An 18,496-nucleotide genomic window follows, 5' to 3' on the forward strand; every position below is an offset into this window, starting at 1 on the left:
AATTGTTTTACGACATTTACTTCCACTTTCCAGCCTAAACTCTGGTTGCTATGGAGTCAGCGTCCCTTCCGCGCACGGTTGCTAGCTAATGGATGTCGCAGTCATATCGAGGTACTGTAGAAGATCATGAGATTTTTTTTCAATAATTTGGTATTGGATTGTGACCTTTGGAGCAAGGATGACAGCACCCGTTTAGATGTTATCTTTGTTATTGAGAAGAGTGACGGCGAGAATAAGATCTCGTATGCAGAACTGTTGCTGCTGCTAGCATATCATCGAACAGTTGTTCACTTCATTTTCGTCGGTAATGAACACGCTGGAATCAGCCAAATCTTTAGTAGAAAAACAGAAACATTCAGCTACCAAGAAGTGCAAATTGTTTTTTATGTGTGGTTTAATTAACAACTTGTGGATACTCAGATGAGTTCCAAGGAGGAAGACAGAATGGGGGACATTTTAGCCACTGAAGCCAATCTGCTTGGGATGATCATGGAGGTATAAATCAATCAATCAATCTGATGGAATAAGTCAATTTGTTGTGTCCACATTAATCAAAATATGTCATTGATCCCTATTGCTTGTTTATTTTACCTACCATAGTACCTCAAGGTTGAACAGTTTGATACCACAGTAAACAGTTTTGACATGGAGTGCAAAAGTAAAGGAAAACTTGTGTCCAAACCTCAAGGAAATGCGCTGAGAGACGTAAAGACTCACATCGTCCAGGTAAATCGTAAAACTGATGCATTATACTTGGTTAGTAGAATCTGTAAAATGACAAGTTTAACAGCTTTGTTTTGGATCTAGAGTACATGGCTAATTTGATTGTATATTTCAGATGTCTTACTGATTTCTCTTCTAATCCCATCTGTGTGCAGAAAGATCTCCTCGGTTCTTTCGATGATGGAGCCCATAAGGTGTTTTTTCAGTTGTGGGAAGAAAATATTGATACTGGTCTAGTTTGCACCGATACTGAGGCCCAAAAGCTGGAGTTCTATCTTTATATCCATTTTACCATCTACCCACTGAGAAGCCATTCTGAAAGACAAGTATGTATTTTGTATTTATACTGTTGGATCAAGTATCAACTGCTCAACATGTCCACTACACATGTTGCAGTAGAGCAATTACAGCCAGTATAGTATTTATTTATTGTTGTTACTTTAATGAATATCAAGATGCATTTTACGAGCAAATTATGCAGAAATCCACGTGATTCCAAAGGCATCCACTTCCTTTTTATTTAAAAGCCATGTAGCACATACAGTCCAAAGTTACTTTCCAAAACGGTGGCCACTGGAGGGCGTGTGCGCTGCTGCTTGGTCGGTCCTCTCATCATCAGCAAGCAAAATACTAGAAATAACTCATTTGCGTGACACAGGTCTGCTCCCTCAAAACAAGCTTTGTAATGGTTACTGATCAAGAGACACATTTATAATACTAAAAATAATGTGTAGTATTTTTTGTGTGCTTTAAATTGGTCTTTCACCTAAAAGTCATTGGAATCTTGGCATGACATAACAGATTCTATCATCTACAGGACCAGGCGGAGTTTGAAGAGAGAATTTCTTATTTCAAAATATACTTGGAGACATGTGGAAGAGCACTGAGTCAAACCACCGAGTTTCTGCCTTATTATGCTTTGCCTTACGTGTCCAACCCCACCAATCATCCCTTCTTCAAGGATCTCTTTCAGGTTGTCTATTAAATTAATTTATTTTATGTTTGTAATGATTATTTGTCAGGGGAACATTTTCAATCAGCTATTATCTTTTCTAGGAAACCTGGGTACCAAAGTTGAAGAATAAACTTCAAGAGTTTTTGTCCATGACTATGAAGCCTCCAAACTGCCCGAGACTGCTAACATTATATGTATCCTTTGCTGCAAATTAAAATAAGAAATCACGTAGTTAATGTACCTAATGCTTGACAATTCAAGGTCCATGAACATTAATTATCACTTAACAGAAGAACCCGTCCTAATCTGGTCATTTCATGTCACACCAACATTCCCTGGGTGATTTGTATGAAAAAATATAGCTACAAAAGGAACCTAAAAATATCAATAGTTGAAATATTAATGTAATGTGTAACGTAACTATAATCACTCCATACAACATAACCCAAACCACCATTAAGCTCATCTTACGCATATAATAGTTTCTTATGCAAACACTCACACAGCTGACGTGTCAAATGCTTATATATATACACACACATTGAAAAGACTGCTGCTTGGAAAACCTCTATTTGTCTTACAAGTTAAGTGTAAGAGGTCCACTCTAAAGTGTATGTAAAGTCATGCATGACAGCTGTATTGGTCCATCAAAGGGTGGTGGTCAATGCAAATGTAAAAAGAAAACGAAGTGCATCCCTCCCTACAAAACAAACTTATATTAATCACATATTGACACTAGTTTGCCGTCACACTATAAAATGAATTGTCATAATCCTGTACAAACTGTCTAAGTGAGGCCAGTGGCAGCTTCCAACAGGATATAGGACCTTCTATGACTCACATCATGTATTCTTTACGCACCGTTCTGTGACGTTCAGAGAAATGGATACACATTAGAAATGTTGAATGAGTGTGATGACGTGTTCTTTAACAGATGGTATGCAGAAGGAGGGTGGAAAAAGCTCAAAAGGTAAATGATGCTTAGTATGTGATTAGTGACTACCTTGTCAATTTCAAATGTATTAACATTAGACTAACATTGGAAATCCCTTGTTGCATCATTGTAAACGGGGCCCCCTCTCTTTTTCCACAGAAGCTCTGCAGCAACTCGAGGTGCAGCTGCTTGAGTCAGAGCGCCGTGCCACCTCCTTCATGCGCAAGTTCAACAAGATGCAAGCAGACTACTACCAGCTCATTGGCATCACAGCTGAGCTGGTTGACACCTTGAAGGCCTCCATCAGTGGAAAAAATGTAGTGCTGTTTGCAAATTCAAATATGTCCACAACATAAATTTAATACTGGCTTTGTATTCAAAGTGACAAGTTGTGGAAAATGCAGTTTTCATGGCTGTTTAAAAAACGATTATACAATGATGTGCTACTGTCACCTACTGTAGTGGATGTGCGATTACAGTTAGAAATACAAAAATGACATTTACTTATATTTATACTTATATTATTTATAGAATGTGGCCTCCTGTGTTTTTGCAGATATCGGCCGAGTACCTGCAAAGTGTGTGTGCTCGCCTGTTCGGCAGGCAGATAAGGCAGAGCACAGTGCAGATGACTGACCTTACCAGGCCTGGCACTGTGAGTAGAACAACTTTTTTACAATTTAATTGATCTGGTTTGTTGGGGGTTCTGATGAGAGTCACGTAAAAGTGGACTTGAGGGTAAAAAAAAAAAAAAAAATCAATGCATTAAATATGATTTGCAGGCAATTATAACGTGTAGTGATTTTGATTGTGATGCAAAATAACGAGTATAGCTGCTCAATTCCGACACGAACGATGTTCTATCTCTTAAAGGTAGACTTTATTTTTTGAACTGAAAAACCTTTCTTTTTGTGTTTGTACGTGTGTGTGACACTTTTGTCCTCAAAAGGGATATTACTCTCTGAGTCCCTATGATGATGTAAGTTTCTCATACTTTCATCTGTATTTCACTTCTCTTGCTGAGTTCTTCCGCCGTTGCTGTTTTGCTCTTTTGCTCTCGTCATCGTGTCCTCTTCCACAGAAAAGCCACATTGTACTTTGCGGATGTTCCAATGTTAACACCATGATTAACCATTATGGACGGTTTGTTTTGTCTCTTTGCTTGCGTTTTACATGCTGGAGAAAACTCGTAGCAGAGCTGTCGGTGAAGTCAATAACATGAACAATAAATGGCTTTACAAGATAGTAAAGGTTACTTGACAGAATAGCCAGCACTTATGTAAACCTTGGGTTATGTGTTAAAATGTCATTTGAGACCAAGCTCAGATCTCAACAATATGAAAGCGTAATACATAATATTCGTTATGTACTAAATGACGTTTCTCAGACTTGTTTCAGACTGTTACCAAGATGACATTTATTTACATACATAAAACATGGCCATACTATTCAATTCATGGTCGTGGTTGCGCTTTTACTATTAACTCCAACAATCCTATCCGACTTGTCTCTGCATTGGGTATCTTTCCAAACAGAAATATAAATTTGGGATTTGAGCATGTGCCCACACGCATGATAAGCATGTCAATGCAACGCTTACTAATGATTGAAACTCACGTTTGTCTAACAATTGAAATAAAAACGTGATACAAGATGTTTTTTTGTTTTTTTTAGGCTTCCTCAATACTTCAAGCATCCATTGCACCATAGTAAGTGTTTTGGTCTTCTACACTTGCGGTTCTTTTGAACATCCTGATAATGAAATTTATTTTGGATGTCTTTTCTGACAATCCTCAGTAGACATAAGGATGTGCCAATGCTGCCATCTCTGGATTATGTGAAACTGAAAAAGGACCTGCTTGAAGGATCAGACCGTCTAAAGTCACTTTTGCTTCAGGCGCTGCGCTGGGTTTGTACATTATACAATTAATGGTTAAAAAAAAAAATTCGAGCACTGCTTTTGTAAGAGTGTTGTTTCCTGACCACTTATCCTGATCCTCTCAATCTGTCGATCGATTTTAGAGACTTACTCGCTCACTTCCTGGTGAACAGAGGGACACTGCGCTTCAAGCTTACATAACCAATGATCTATTGGAACAGTACAGTACCAAGCAGGTGGAGCCCTTTGAATATTTCCTTTTGTGTTTTACTACTTTATTATGAAATGTTGAACAATTGTGAAACTTCAACAATCCTGGTAAAGTAAAAATGGTACATATCTAGCAATTAGTTCCAGGTTTGATTATTTTTCTTTCCTGCAGTGGCTCCTTGCCAAGTCCTAATTGCATTTTTTGAATATGGATTTCATCTCAAGGCATCTAATGAAAATCAGACTGCACATTCTTTCTCGATAGGAAACTGTGCTTCAGTTACTGACTTCAAAGAACGAAATGGTGAGGCAGTACATGGCTCGTCTCATCAATACGTTTTCCTCCTTTGTAGACGGTAAGTGTGTCACATAAGAGTTTGGTATGGTCGTAGGCATGATTCAGGGATTGAAATAACAACAGAGGTGGTTTAGAAGGCAAGCCTTTCAACATTGGTTGACATTTTCATTTGTGCTTTGTTGTAGAATAGTTAAAGCGATGGTATTGATGTTTTATCATAATTTCTCAATCATAGAATAAGACCAAGGACAGCAAATAAGCAGCTTTAAAGTAAAAAGTGACCTTAGAGACTGACAAATATGACAAATGTATTTTACAGGTCGAGTTTACCTCTCCCAAATCCCATCACTTCTAAAACTCCTGATGCAAACACTCAGGGAGGAGAAGGACTCCTTGACCAGAGAGAATGTGCTGGTGGCTCTGCAGAAACTCAGCCTCATGTAAGTGTGAGTTTGTAACACCCTACCGCATCAAAAACAAAGTCTCAATCAGCCATTTTTCAGCAGTCAATGCATAAATATGTGATGTCATTTTAGCCACTTTGATCGCTGCATTTGTTTTATTAGGAGGAGCCAGCAGACAGTCATGATTGAAGATGATCTGATTGGCTGGCTGGTGGATGAATTGGATGACTCGGACTGTCTGAGCGATTACACTCTGGAGTATTCTGCATCTCTTCTCATGAACTTGTGCTTGCGAACAAAAGGTACATGAAGAAGAAACATGAAGAAGTGAGATTGTAGTGTCACGTGTATATATATTTAGAAATATTCAACTAGCGCATAATGTGAAGTCCTGTGTTTGTGTACATTTCTAAGATGGCTGTCTTTGTACAGGAAAAATGAAGTGTGCAGAAAATGCCAAACATGTGCTCAGTGTACTAACTAACCTCCTCGGACATGACAACCACGAGGTGATACATTAGGTCTCATTGAAAACTGTGTGTGCATGTGTGTATTTATGACAGTAAGATGTTTCCAACACACAAACTGAATGCAATTATTCTTTGTGTGCAAATCTGTTGATTTTGCAAATGGAGACACATCTGTGTTGTTTTCTCTAGATTCCTACATATGTGAATGGAGCCCTGTACAGCATCCTGAGTATCCCCTCCGTGAGACAGGAAGCAAAAGAAATGGTGAGATAGTACTGAAGATGTCTTCACCCTTCTACAGGATGCTGACTTAGCCTTTCTCTTTGCTTGAAATGTCTCAGCACACCCAGCAGATGTTCAGTCTTTGAAGATGTTTGCACTTGCATTGTGTTTTTTTTATACTTGTTGCTCGGGTCAGATTGATAATGTGTGTTTTGCTCAAATGCGTTAAGAGTGTGGAGGAGATCCTCTGTTGCTTCTGCAAGGAGGATAATCCAGTTCTTCACAGACAGATTGGCTGTATAATTAAGCAGCTCAACTCAGGTCAGTGAATGTACTCATGCACTACTTTAAAAAATAAATAATGAATCATTGCAATGTAACACAATCACATTTCTGGGATATCAACTTCTCCAATTTGGAAGCGACACTGAATTTGAATTTCACTTGCTATTGTGCAAATCAAAGTGGAAATGAGAGGCAGTAAAACTCCCAAAACTCCCAAATCAACTTGAAATATTCCATTCATTAATATCTAGATTTTGTTATTCAGACCCCTCGCTGCGTTAGTTGAACATATGATTGAATTTGAGAATTTTCTTCATTAAATACATAAATGCTGTGTTCCATCCAGTGGATACAGATGGACCAGAATTAGACGATGACGATGACGAGGATGAGGATGACTATGACGTAAGGCTGATGTTAATACTTTACTGCATCTGTTTTCACAAGTCTGTTCTGTCGTCTTCGTAACATTTACAGCAGATTTTATTTTTCAGATTTCAGTGATAAAAGCAGCCATAGCAATAATAACTTTCTACCCACTATGCATGTGTCTTAGGTAATCAAACGCCCCCACCTAGATAAATGTTAATGAAAGGTTTTGTGCGTACACATTGTAAAGGAAACTAATTTTATTATTAGAACTGCTCAGTGAAAGGTTGTCAGGGAGATTTTTATTGTTACAAAATGCAGATTAGAAAACAGCAGATGTTATACTTAGGTGCTGCGTGGTTTGTGTTGTGACAGGAAGATGTAATCGAATCGGACCAAGATAAAGATGAAGTCCTTCAGGCAAAGCCCAGTGAGCTGTCTGGCGAAGGTCTGCTCACTACAGAGTACCTGGGTGTAAGTGCAAAACATACACACACACACCCAGAGGTTCTCTCATCTTCTAAATGAATGGACAAATTCCAAGATTTTGTTGAACAGTGTTATTCTTTTCACAGTGTTTTTGTTCATAAGATGTGGGAATTTCTTTCTTGGAATTGCCGAGTAATTATTTTAAAAAATAAAGTCTGCCATGCTAATTTTCCTGGGTTTTGATTGGGCAGATTATTACCAACCTACCCAAAGTGAAGAAGAAGTCGAGCCCGCAGCACCAACCAAGCATAGATGAGCCTCTACAGCGACCGGTGACCCCAAGCTCCCATCGTAAAACAAATGTTGTGTAAGTGAAACAACAAAATATGCATGCTGTGTTGAGTTTTACTCTTTCTTTTATTACTTGTTATCGGACCTTGTGCGTTTATGCAACCGTATTGTGCAGTGAATAAGATAACAATGAAATTAAAGCCTGTTTGCTTCTGTGGGCTCCGGTTGAGGTATGAAATAAAGAATTGTTTTTTCAAATCGCAATTTTAGGTCAGCACTTATGCTGCTCTTACTTCTACGAGACTGCCTTATTAATACTTATGCATGAGTGCAGACACACTTGCAGCTCAAGACAAAAAGAACATGACAATCAACGATTATTGCATTTTATCTGGACCTCCTTACAATCTGATCTGTGTTTATGTCCCATGAATAGGAATAACTATCCAGGTATCCAGGGTGGCATCATTGACCGAGAAGTGGAATCCCCTCACCTTGGACACAGGAGCGAGAAGGCAAACTCCCCTCTTCCCAAGAGCGATTCTCGACCTCACACGAGCTCTGGCAATCGCCCACACACGGCCGATTCCCTGCATCAAAGCCTGGGTGGGTAGAACATTGCAAATACGCTTAAACTAATATGACAGCAGTTTCAGTACTGTGAGTTGATGGGGAAAACAGCCAGTCGGCTTCCTGACTACTGTCATGGTGCATTTCATTTTGTAACATCATTGCATTTACCGTTTTTCACAAACATTCAGACTTGGAGTCCGGCCGGCAAGTCAAGGCTTCTGACGTTGAGCACTCCTATGAGGTGCGAGTCCGAAAAGGAGCCCTCAGAGAGAAACACAATGGACATTTTGCAAGGTAATCTGACACAAAAGTGCAAGTCACAGACTATTTATAATATTTTAAGATATTTTGGGGTTGAAACTTTTTCTTTCTATTGTATTCTATTTTAACTATCTGATCTATTAAGAGAGCTACAAATAAGTCTTCCCTTCTTAGAGGGAGACTTAAGACTCATTACTAACTACTTGCAATTACTCTGGCTGAAAGAGATAAGTTGTAAGACAATGAACGGTCTGTTCAAGTTCCATACTTTTAACTTCCAGACTAAGTATATGAGTTGGTGATGTGGCTTCATGTTACAGTATTATTTCCTTCCTGTATCTGTTTGAACAGCCATGAAATTGGGACTGTCTGTACATTCCTTAGTCCAACCAATGCTTGCTTGCCTCACCTTTTCTTCTGGACAAAATTGAACCAACTGGCAGGCAAATTTGCTCAACACTACATTAAATCAGTTTTAAGGACTTTTTTAAACTTCTATTACAACTACTGCTACACTACATCTTTCTAAACCCGTGCTATTGCTGAAACCAATATTATATAGTAACAAGAGTTTGCGGTATGATCTACCCACTGATGGCTACCTCTAAAATATCAGTAATCAACTCTGGTATGAAGAAGCAGAGGTTTTAAAATGAATGAATGCTCTCACATGTCAAGATCAAAGGTCATGTACAAGGTGAGCTTTGTGCCCACGAAGCAACTCGTCAAATAGGAGAAGGATAAAGGATCTCACCAACCCAGCGAAAGTGGCTTCAATTAAAACTGATGTTGTAAAGTGACTCGATAACATTGTCAGGAGATGACTCAGCAATTGTAGCCCAGTTCACGTTGCTTATTTTACGTATATACCAGTAGTGGACAAACTAAGTGACCAACCAAACCTGTACATATTATTTCTCATCTTTCTTGTCAACAGTGGAGATTCAATAAAAGGGTTCACAAGCAGGCCTAGGTTACCACGGACTCCTGACTCAGGAGACATTCTGAGAAACACTGCATTTAGTCTGGCGCCCAAATTTTCTCAGGCTGAACCCCAGCAGTGCAACCGGTGCTCCACAAGCTCCACGAGCGGAGGGAAACAACAAAGTAGAGGTAAGCATTTATTCATTTAGTGTAATCATAAATAAATGTCACAACGCTTATACAGTAACTGTAGCTGTAGTGTCTTATGTTTTGGCCGTAACCTCATCCATCAATCATGCATCCAAGCATAAGTGTGTTTGTGAGGTTCTGGCATTTGTCATACATCAATGAAGTCATACGGAAGTCACTTAATCGAACCTTTGAGGCAAATAAGCAGAAGCACATGACACAACAAAGAGAGTAAGTGGACATTTATTCTGCGCTTCCATTGCTTTTATCCTCAACTTGTCTGCTATCAGTCCTATTAGTTTACACGAGTACAGTTTCTGCTGCTCATTGGGTTTTATTATCAGTAATATCTGCAGCTTGCTAGTTTCCTGGTGTAGCAGCTGCATGTTGAGGCACATACCCCTTTAGGCTTATTTGCTACACAATAGACATGTGCCTTGCCCCGGCCGCCCACACTGCAAGTAAGCAAAGGATCATGGAAGAATGGAACGACCATGATTTCCACATTGTGTTAATAATACACTTGCACCATAGTGGCAAATTTCTGTAATATTGAATTCATGTTTACAATTGAGTAAGCCCATTTTAGAAATAGCTTATTAGCCTGTGAGATTGTATACTTTAGAATCAGTCTACATTTTCGGGGGGGAAATTATGACACACCTTTACGACACAATCAAATCTCTTTGAGGGAAAAAAAAAGGTCCTGTCATTGTTTTACTTCATAAATGCCTTTGATCCATTTTCTGTACCTCCCCCCTCCAAAGCTTCATCCCTCACCTCCCAGTCTCCCCCTTCAGGCAGCCAGTCAACACGGAGGTGAAGAGGCCGCTGTCACCACGGCAAAGATCTATCTCCCCCGGCACATCACACTTCCTGTAACATCATCCTTCCAGGTTTTGATCAGGGTCAGGGTAACGAGGGGAGGCGAAGGGGCTCGAACAATGCAAAGGATTGTGATCTTGCTTTTTTTTTTTCCCGGCTTCAGCACAGACATTTGTAACCCGATATGGGGTCAGACAATAATCACATCCCCCAGCCGGCCAACCCCGGTGCTCGTTGCGACCTCGTTTGGCCCTCAATTCTCTGCTCTGTCTTTCTTTCTCAACAAGGTCACTTGGCATACTCGAATATGCGGAACCTCCTGACACTATGACAGAACTGATAAGTCTTAGTTTTAAAACTGGAGGGAAGCCCAATGTTCAGCCTACTGGTACTTTATAAGGGACCATGGCAAAACAAAGAGCTGTGACATTAATGGTAAATTGTTAGCCTTTGGTTTGATTGTGATATCCGGCGAACCTTTCTCTCCTACCACACCTGCACTTGGTCATGTGGGCATTTTGCAGCTTACATAAAGGAAAAAAAAATTCTTTATTTTATGATCACAAGTGAAACATTAGCTCTACCAGGAACTATTTGTTTAATTTTTCATCATATTTCCAACAAGGTATGAGGAAGTACTTGTCGTATAAATCACACTGGTTTAAAGTGCTGTGTCATGACCCAGAAAAAAATTCAATGTGTTTTCTGAATGAGTTAAGCATTTATGCTGTCACAAAACAATGAATAGTTAATAACTGATCTTTTTTTAAACAAAGATCAGTTTGGTCAGCCAATGGCTGTTTTATGTACATTATGATATTGTAATTGTAGCATGCTGTCAATCATTATTGCATCGCAACCATCAGAAATTTATGATCATAGAAATGGATTTCGCTCTATGTTCAGTGTGACCCTCACTAGTCTAAATACTGTTTTCAGATTAATGTTGCTTTTCTGTGAATTAAGCAGCAAAACAAATTCCATCACTGAAAATGACATCAGTTGCTCAGGGCTCAGGTAACCAATCACAGCTCACCTGTTAACTATTTGGTCATGTGGCTATGAATGAATGTGTACGTATTAGTTGGTATTTGGGTCACAACAACCAGTCGCAACTTCATGAATCTATTATCTATTGCATTATCAGATTAATTGCCATTTTGATTGACATCTTATTGGAAACTACACTGCTACTTTCTAGTTGTATGATCTTTTTAAATGTTTATTTCTAGATCCGTGGCAATGTTTACGCAGCACCCCCCCTAAAAAAAATGAAATCCATTTGCACTGTTCAAACTCCAGTCATGTATATTTTTGTGGAACACTTTTTTTATTGTCACTAAATAATAATAATAAACAGCTTGAAATCCAACTTGTATCTGTCATTATCTATCCACTCATTTTTAATAATGTAAATATAATAACCAGCAAAGTGATATTTAAATTATTATATTTGTAGATGAATACTTAGATTTTTATGAAGTGCGATATGGCTCGTTTTGGCTTTTCCCTGACTCACTTTTAGTCTCCTGAGGGATGACGCGTCCACTGATTCTCATTGAGGATGCTGCCAGCGAGAAGCAGCACAATGTGAGGAAACAAGTCGCACATGACACATTGACGCACTTGCATGCAGGTGGCTTAGTAACCCTTAGCTCCAGCATGCTGGTACTGTCCAGCTGTAATCGCAGCAGAGAGGAAGCCGCTGCTTTTTATCAAAACAAAACAATGAACGAAGATATGAAGAGAAAAAAATAGATGTATATTCTGTCTTGTAACACAAAAGGATGAAAAACACTTCTCATTGCATTATGCCTGTATTGCAGGGTCAAGTGCGGACAGATATGTGTCGCATGTGCTATCTCAGTACGGAAATGTCAAGCTGGATACAAAGAAGACAACTGGCATCATGTACCGGAAAGCTCCCGCTCAGATATGCAGGCTTTGCCTTCTTTCCATTTGCCATGCTTGTAAAAACAAAAAGGCTCATCTGCTGTTTCGACTCTGATGTTGGAGTGTTTGTGAGAATGTTTTCGCCTTATCTCCAGTGAAGCACGGTGATGATGTAGTAGCTCATTCCTAAAAACAATCAAGTTTCCAACAACAATTTAAGGTGTTAGGATCAGTAGAATCCCACTTAGATGTTTTTATCAGTAAACGGCCTTGTGCGATGTTGATAACGTGTGACGCAAACCAAGAAGAGCATTTCAGTGCGCCTTTCTGGTAAACCTCCTGTTTCCTCTTAATCAGTCCTGGGAAATAGATAGGTCCAAGTGACCCCTCCACCCATTCTTACAAGTCTGTGACTTTGTTGTTGACACTTTCAGGCCATATTTGGTAGTTTTGGTGAGCACATCAAATAAAAGGTCAGTAAGACAATGGACAGTGACATTTTGCTGTTTTATACATCCAGTAGAGGAGAGCATGTTTAGATACCACACGCTCTGCCTTCTCAGGAATGTTTCTCCAAATTCAACCATTAACCTTTTGCATGAATGCAAGTGTGTACACTAGAGCGAGTTAGCATGTTTGTGGGACACAGAGTCACTCGGCAGTTATATTGCTCTGTTGACTTGTGAATCAGTGTCACAGCTGGCGACTGCATCAGCTTACCAATGAGGACTTGTGCACACAGGATGGGAACCTTTTTTGCTGTGTGTATGACATCAGTCCATGCCTCGGGGTGTTTGGGGAAAGAGGATGGTATCTCTGTTCCTAATTGTCAGACAAGAACATCCTCACTTGATGGCTGAATGGAAAAGGTGTGTGCGGAGGGGGTCGGTATACCCTCGAGCATGTCCCCCTCACACGCCCCCAGCTCAGCAGTTAAAATTCCTTCATGGTGAACACCTGACAGACTCCAGGTAATCCTCTCAGGTGGGCTTAACACAACAATACGATCAGGGTAAACTTCCTGTGGGTTAAAAGATGGAAATTTCCACTTCATATTAACAGCCTGTTTTTTTTTCCCATTGCTGTTCACCTTGACATCTTTGTTGTTCTTGTGTAAACAACAAAAGATGAAAAGGAACAACTGGTGGAGACGTAGCAAGGCAAAGATGTCAACCAAGTCATTCTACCTGTTTAAGATTTCGCATTTTTACTCAAACAAGGAATCTGTTCACTAATTATTAACCGCATTGTAGTCATAGCTTCTTTCGGAAGGCCATTATGACTGTCAACCCAAATAAATGTATGAACACCGCATATTATATACAGTAAAAGCTACAAAACAAACTGACAAACAACTCGTTTTCAAGTCAGATGAGTAAAAACTGGTCAAATATTTAAAAAAAAAAGATATTAAAAGTGAAGACAATTTGCAATTCTAGTAATGATACACGAATTTGATGCGCAATTTGTTTTTGCGGGCCACATAAAATGATGTGGCGGGCCGTATCTGGCCCCCCGGGCCTTGAGTTTGACACCTGTGCTGTAGCGTGACGTGAACAACAATGTTGCAAAATATTTATATCCCTTAATATCTTTTAAACTAAAAATAACCTCCTGCGCCTGTAGGAAACCAAGCTGACGTACGCGAGCTATAAAAGTAAAACAAAGAGCCGAGAGGTGCTAAAATGCCTCGTGGAGGTGAGAAAAGCCACATTGTATGCGGGCTGCCATGCAGCTTCTTGATGAGGACTGTCGGCCGTCACTGATGAACAATGTCACCGCTCCGCAGCTGCAAGAGAGGGGGGAGAAAAATCCAAACGGGAAAAAGCAGCGTCGGCAGGCAACAGGATGCACATGGCCCTGAGAAGGATAACTTGTAGGATGCAGGAAATAGAGAGAACGATAGGAAGGGGGCCATTCCGATCACAGCTGTGTTCGGATTGAGAAAATTCCTATTTTGAAACACACCGAGGCATGTTGTTGTCCTTTCACAAGTTGACAAAGCAGCGGAAAACCACTGTTGGTCCCAGTATTGTGCTTGTCATTGTTGCTTTATGTTTTGATGTCAGATTAAACATAAGAAACTAAAAAGAATGCTGTGCATGGCCTGGCTACATTTCTTGATTTGAAAATTTGGCCCCACTGAATTCATAATTGAATAGCCCTGCCCCAACCCTAACCCCATTATAAGCCTAAGTCACACAATGACCAAGAAAGGTCTACAGGCTCGTAAAAACTTTGGGAGTTTGCACAGTCACTGCTCATTAACAGCAGGCCTCTTGCTGATGTCACAGCACGCTGTCCACTCCTTATTGAATAATAATACTTAAGTCAGTCATTGTGGCGCACGTGTAATGGAAATCCCAATATGACATCCGATTAAATTGATCTTCTGCAATCTTTATCAGATACATTTATGAAACAAATCAGCACACGCTCAGGTTGATCGGCTAGGATAATAGATGGAATGATGAATTGCAATTACTGTTGTTATTATTATAGTACAATAAACCCTCGTTTATCGCGAATAATTGGTTCCAAAAACCACCCGCGATAAGTGAAATCCGCAAAGTACGGTCACCAACAAGAAGTACTGGGCAGGCTAACGAGTTAGCGGAAAGATGCTAACACGCGAAAACTTCTTAAGGAATGTAAACGAACATTTGGAGCAATACTATATTGTCCTGAAGGTTAGACACATGTTTCCTCAATTTAGAAGTTTTATTTTGACTTTTAAATGTTTTTTTTAATTCGGAAAAAAAAATCCGCGATGTAGTGAAGCCGCGATAAACGAAACGCGAAGTAGAGAGGGATCACTGTATTGCTGCTGCTGTTGAGTTTGGTATTATAAACATGGCCACAATTGCTACAGTAAATAGGAAAGCATATGCTATGTTTTACTTTATAACTGAAAGAAGCCAAGTTTCCAGACAAAAGAAAAATAATATAATTTTCAGCCCGATAATATCAGAAGATGCTCCATAAAATATTGATGAATTGTCATTTGTTTGCACTGTTCTGGTTGGGTGGGCTTTTTCTCGTGTGACGTATGCGCGGATGCGGTGCGTGCAGTGGGTGCGTGTTGAAAAGGCAAGTCGGAAGGGGAGTGAGCGGAGTATGCAGCTGCACCATACACGTCTTCTTTCATTTGTGTGTCTGTCTGTGTTTGCAATAAGTTGAAAGAAGACTTTTCATGGAAAGGATTTTTACCATCTTCTTCCAGACTTTTCTGCGCTGAGTTAACTGGTTTGTTTCCTTACATCACCTCGACGACTCCACAGACCCGAGCACAATGTAAGTGTTTTTTGAATGATGGGTAGAACTGTATTTAAATCAAGTTGAAGGGAAGGTGAATTTTAATTTGAAACAAAAGAGCGAAGGTCTCATATAGGAGTGTCTTTGGAGAGCGCAACGAGCCCTGGCATGAAATGATGGAAACGTGACAATTACAAATTCTTACAAAAGTGATGCCATACAAATGAACAGTTTTTACTCTAGCACTTAATGTCATCATAATAAAAAAATACCACCAAAAATGGAATGGTGGGTAGGGGCGGGGGTGTGGTCAGTTTTCAGTATGTGACATCTATTGTTTGCACGCAAAAAAAAACAACAAACTGAAGATGAGTACAGTATTAATGAAACACATTCTTTGACTTGCAGGCTACACAAAGAAAAACGAATACATAAGAATAAAATATGTGATCATGGCAACTAAACTTTTTTTACTCAGCGCACACAGAATTTCTCGTAGAGAAAATGCAAATTAATAAATGGGTATTTATTCACGCATTGAATTTTCTTTAGGTATCAATAGTCACATTCCTAAACAGCAGGTTTTTTTTTATCTTCTAGCAAAGTTTAAAAAATCCGTTTCCACCTGTGAACTTCCATCGGTTGTCCATCAGTAAAGTTTTTTCCAAGTATGAAATTTACAGTGGAGTAGCATCATACCAATCCCAATTATTTACAAAAGTTCTAAGGAGCCACTTGTGAATGGCAGTGAATGAGTTTTAGCTAAAGCATTGCCTTGAGTGTCTGGCTGCAGTCCGAGATTTGTGGTTTTACCTGACTTCCCTTGTGATGACAGTTCTTGTTCAATGGAAATATTTTAAAAATACAATGCACTGGATTGAAATGTATTGCTTTGTCTTGACCAGGATGAACAACAGAGATCGCTGGAAGGTGTACAAGAGTGTGGCTGTCATGTTCTGCCTTGCGGTGGTGGCACTGACTGTTGTCCACAGGGTAAGCATCAACATGGTGGCTCAGTCCCAACTCGAGAGGCTGGCTCGCATGGATGCCTCGGACGGAGCGCAATCTGGCGCTTTACACTCCTCTCGGAGAATAACGAGTTTTTGGAAGACGAGCAAACACCGGCTTTTTCCACCCGGTCGGTCAACCACCCAGAAGTCCCATGTCACTGAAGAAAAAACTCCTACAACCTGGGGTGTAACCAACTCCAACTGTAGCGCCAATCTCAATTTCTCAGGCCAGCATTGGTTCCGGGGCTTGGAGGAAAATTTCAAGCAGTTCATGCTTTATCGACACTGTCGTTACTTTCCAATGCTCCTCAACCATCCTGAGAAGTGCTCAGGGGACGTATATTTACTCATGGTGATCAAGTCGGTGGCTACCCAGTATGACCGTAGAGAGGTCATTCGGAAAACTTGGGGAAAGGAGCGAGTGTTGAATGGCAAGAGGATAAAGACCCTTTTCCTTCTTGCTGCACCATCCAACCGTGTCGAAAGAGCAAACCATCAGAAGCTTGTGGAGTATGAGAACCAAATCTACGGCGATATCCTCCAGTGGGACTTCTTGGATAGCTTTTTCAATCTCACCCTGAAGGAGACTCATTTCCTCAAATGGTTCCACACCTACTGCCCGAACGTTCGCTACATCTTTAAAGGGGACGATGACGTCTTCGTCAACGTGGAGAACATTTTCGAGTTTCTCGACAGCACGGGCCATGTGAGGAATCTATTTGTTGGGGATGTGATCTTTAAGGCCAAGCCAATCCGCAGAAAGGAAAACAAGTACTACATCCCTCAAGCTCTGTACAACAAATCTCATTACCCTCCATATGCTGGCGGAGGAGGTTTTCTGATGGATGGAACGGTGGCACGGAGGCTTCACTGGGTGGCAGACACCCTGGAGTTGTACCCCATTGATGACGTCTTCTTGGGTATGTGCCTCGAGGTGCTTCAGGTCACTCCGATAAAACACAACGCCTTTAAGACGTTTGGCCTTGTGAAAAACAAGAGCAGCAAGTTGAACAGAGAACCTTGTTTCTTTAGGAGCATGATTGTTGTTCACAAACTGCTCCCGTTGGAACTTCGACACATGTGGAATCTGGTCAACAGTGACCTGGTATGCTCGCAGAAAGTCGAGATCCTATAGCTTGACGAGGACAAGGGAATGGACAGCGCCCAGAACGTTAGCTGAATGTTGATCTCTGCTGAAATTGGCGAGCAATGTATATTCTCCTTTCTGTGGAGAGAAAATGGGACAGCATTTGCCAGCTCTGCAAAGAGGCTCTTTAAAATCCCCTAACTTATAGAGTGGGAAATTGTGGTATTTATAAGGTAGTTCCAAGACCTAACAATGGAAACACAAAAGAAGACGTAGTAAAGTGATCTTTGCGATATTGGCCTAGCTTGGTGCTCAGTGACCCTGTGGGCCTCCATCCTTGAGCATAATTAATTAGTCTAATTGGTCAATGATATAACTGATGATAAACCCACAAATGTGATCTCTCGTAAACGTCGTTATGAATGTTTATGCCTGTCCAAAGAAACAAATCCTTCTTACTTTTTTTTTTAATGACTTAGCAATAAAAAGATGCCTGCTATCTTTTATCTGGGTGTAGGAGTGTGGCTAAAAGGCATCAGCCTATACCATAAAATTACCAGTGCTCTTTGTTTGGACAAGCATAAACATTTTAATCAATTTTTGTATTGCACTTGGCAAAGAATGTGACTGCCATGGACATCTGCTACTCTATAGTACTGGGATTGTTGGTATTTCAAAAATAGGTTTACATTATGACCCTGTACTAAAATTATTAGCGGTACGAATATGTAAGATGTTAATTTAAGAGTCCTGTCCTTGACAAATGGGTGTCAAATGTGGGGTTGATGTTTAATTTTAAAGCATGGAATCCATGCTAACTATATTGGGAGTGGATGTTAAGCAATATTCTGTATGTGAATATGAAAGTGTAAATAAATATCCCAGTTTGGTGTCAGCAATTATTTTTGGTGTTGCAAATATGTCCTCGATCAGCAATTTTTGTCTTGGCTCTAAATAATCCCGACGTTTTCCTACGGCACCGTTTAATTTAAGCCATTTAAGATAGAGAT

The 18,496-nt window shown here is 40.1% G+C and overlaps 2 protein-coding genes across 3 annotated transcripts; both read left to right on the top strand.

Annotated features, from left to right (window-relative positions):
• The first annotated feature begins 39 nt into the window (after positions 1-39).
• On the top strand, positions 40-11,504 carry LOC119121981 (lisH domain-containing protein ARMC9). 2 transcript variants are annotated; one of them, XM_037250121.1, is made up of 26 exons: positions 41-111; positions 421-495; positions 601-726; positions 879-1,049; positions 1,541-1,696; positions 1,780-1,872; positions 2,624-2,648; positions 2,772-2,929; positions 3,169-3,267; positions 3,562-3,591; positions 4,287-4,321; positions 4,410-4,521; positions 4,635-4,727; positions 4,967-5,057; positions 5,319-5,439; positions 5,566-5,705; positions 5,836-5,912; positions 6,063-6,137; positions 6,326-6,416; positions 6,727-6,785; positions 7,125-7,223; positions 7,430-7,545; positions 7,906-8,075; positions 8,213-8,336; positions 9,241-9,416; positions 10,184-11,504. In XM_037250121.1, exons 2-26 carry the CDS (start codon positions 421-423, stop codon positions 10,237-10,239), a joined length of 2,568 nt encoding a protein of 855 aa, XP_037106016.1. In that variant the 5' UTR covers positions 41-111; the 3' UTR covers positions 10,240-11,504. The 2 variants fall into 2 exon arrangements, with proteins under 2 accessions (XP_037106017.1, XP_037106016.1); XM_037250122.1 differs by having other exon boundaries at positions 40-495; positions 8,231-8,336.
• A 3,714-nt stretch (positions 11,505-15,218) lies between these two features.
• On the top strand, positions 15,219-18,385 carry b3gnt7 (UDP-GlcNAc:betaGal beta-1,3-N-acetylglucosaminyltransferase 7). The gene is made up of 2 exons (XM_037249242.1): positions 15,219-15,428; positions 16,295-18,385. Coding segments are annotated over exons 1-2 (1,242 nt in total). The 5' UTR covers positions 15,219-15,426; the 3' UTR covers positions 17,535-18,385.
• Positions 18,386-18,496: the final 111 nt, after the last annotated feature.

The sequence above is a fragment of the Syngnathus acus genome, chromosome 4 (genome assembly GCF_901709675.1).
Source record: "Syngnathus acus chromosome 4, fSynAcu1.2, whole genome shotgun sequence".
In the NCBI taxonomy this organism is placed as follows: domain Eukaryota; kingdom Metazoa; phylum Chordata; class Actinopteri; order Syngnathiformes; family Syngnathidae; genus Syngnathus; species Syngnathus acus.

Coding starts and splice junctions, on each gene's coding strand:
- LOC119121981 (XM_037250121.1), top strand. CDS start 421: ATGAGTTCCAAGGAGGAAGACAGAATGGGGGACATTTTAGCCACTGAA. Junction 496..600: donor TGCTTGGGATGATCATGGAG/GTATAAATCAAT, acceptor TACCTACCATAG/TACCTCAAGGTTGAACAGTT. Junction 1,050..1,540: donor GAAGCCATTCTGAAAGACAA/GTATGTATTTTG, acceptor TATCATCTACAG/GACCAGGCGGAGTTTGAAGA.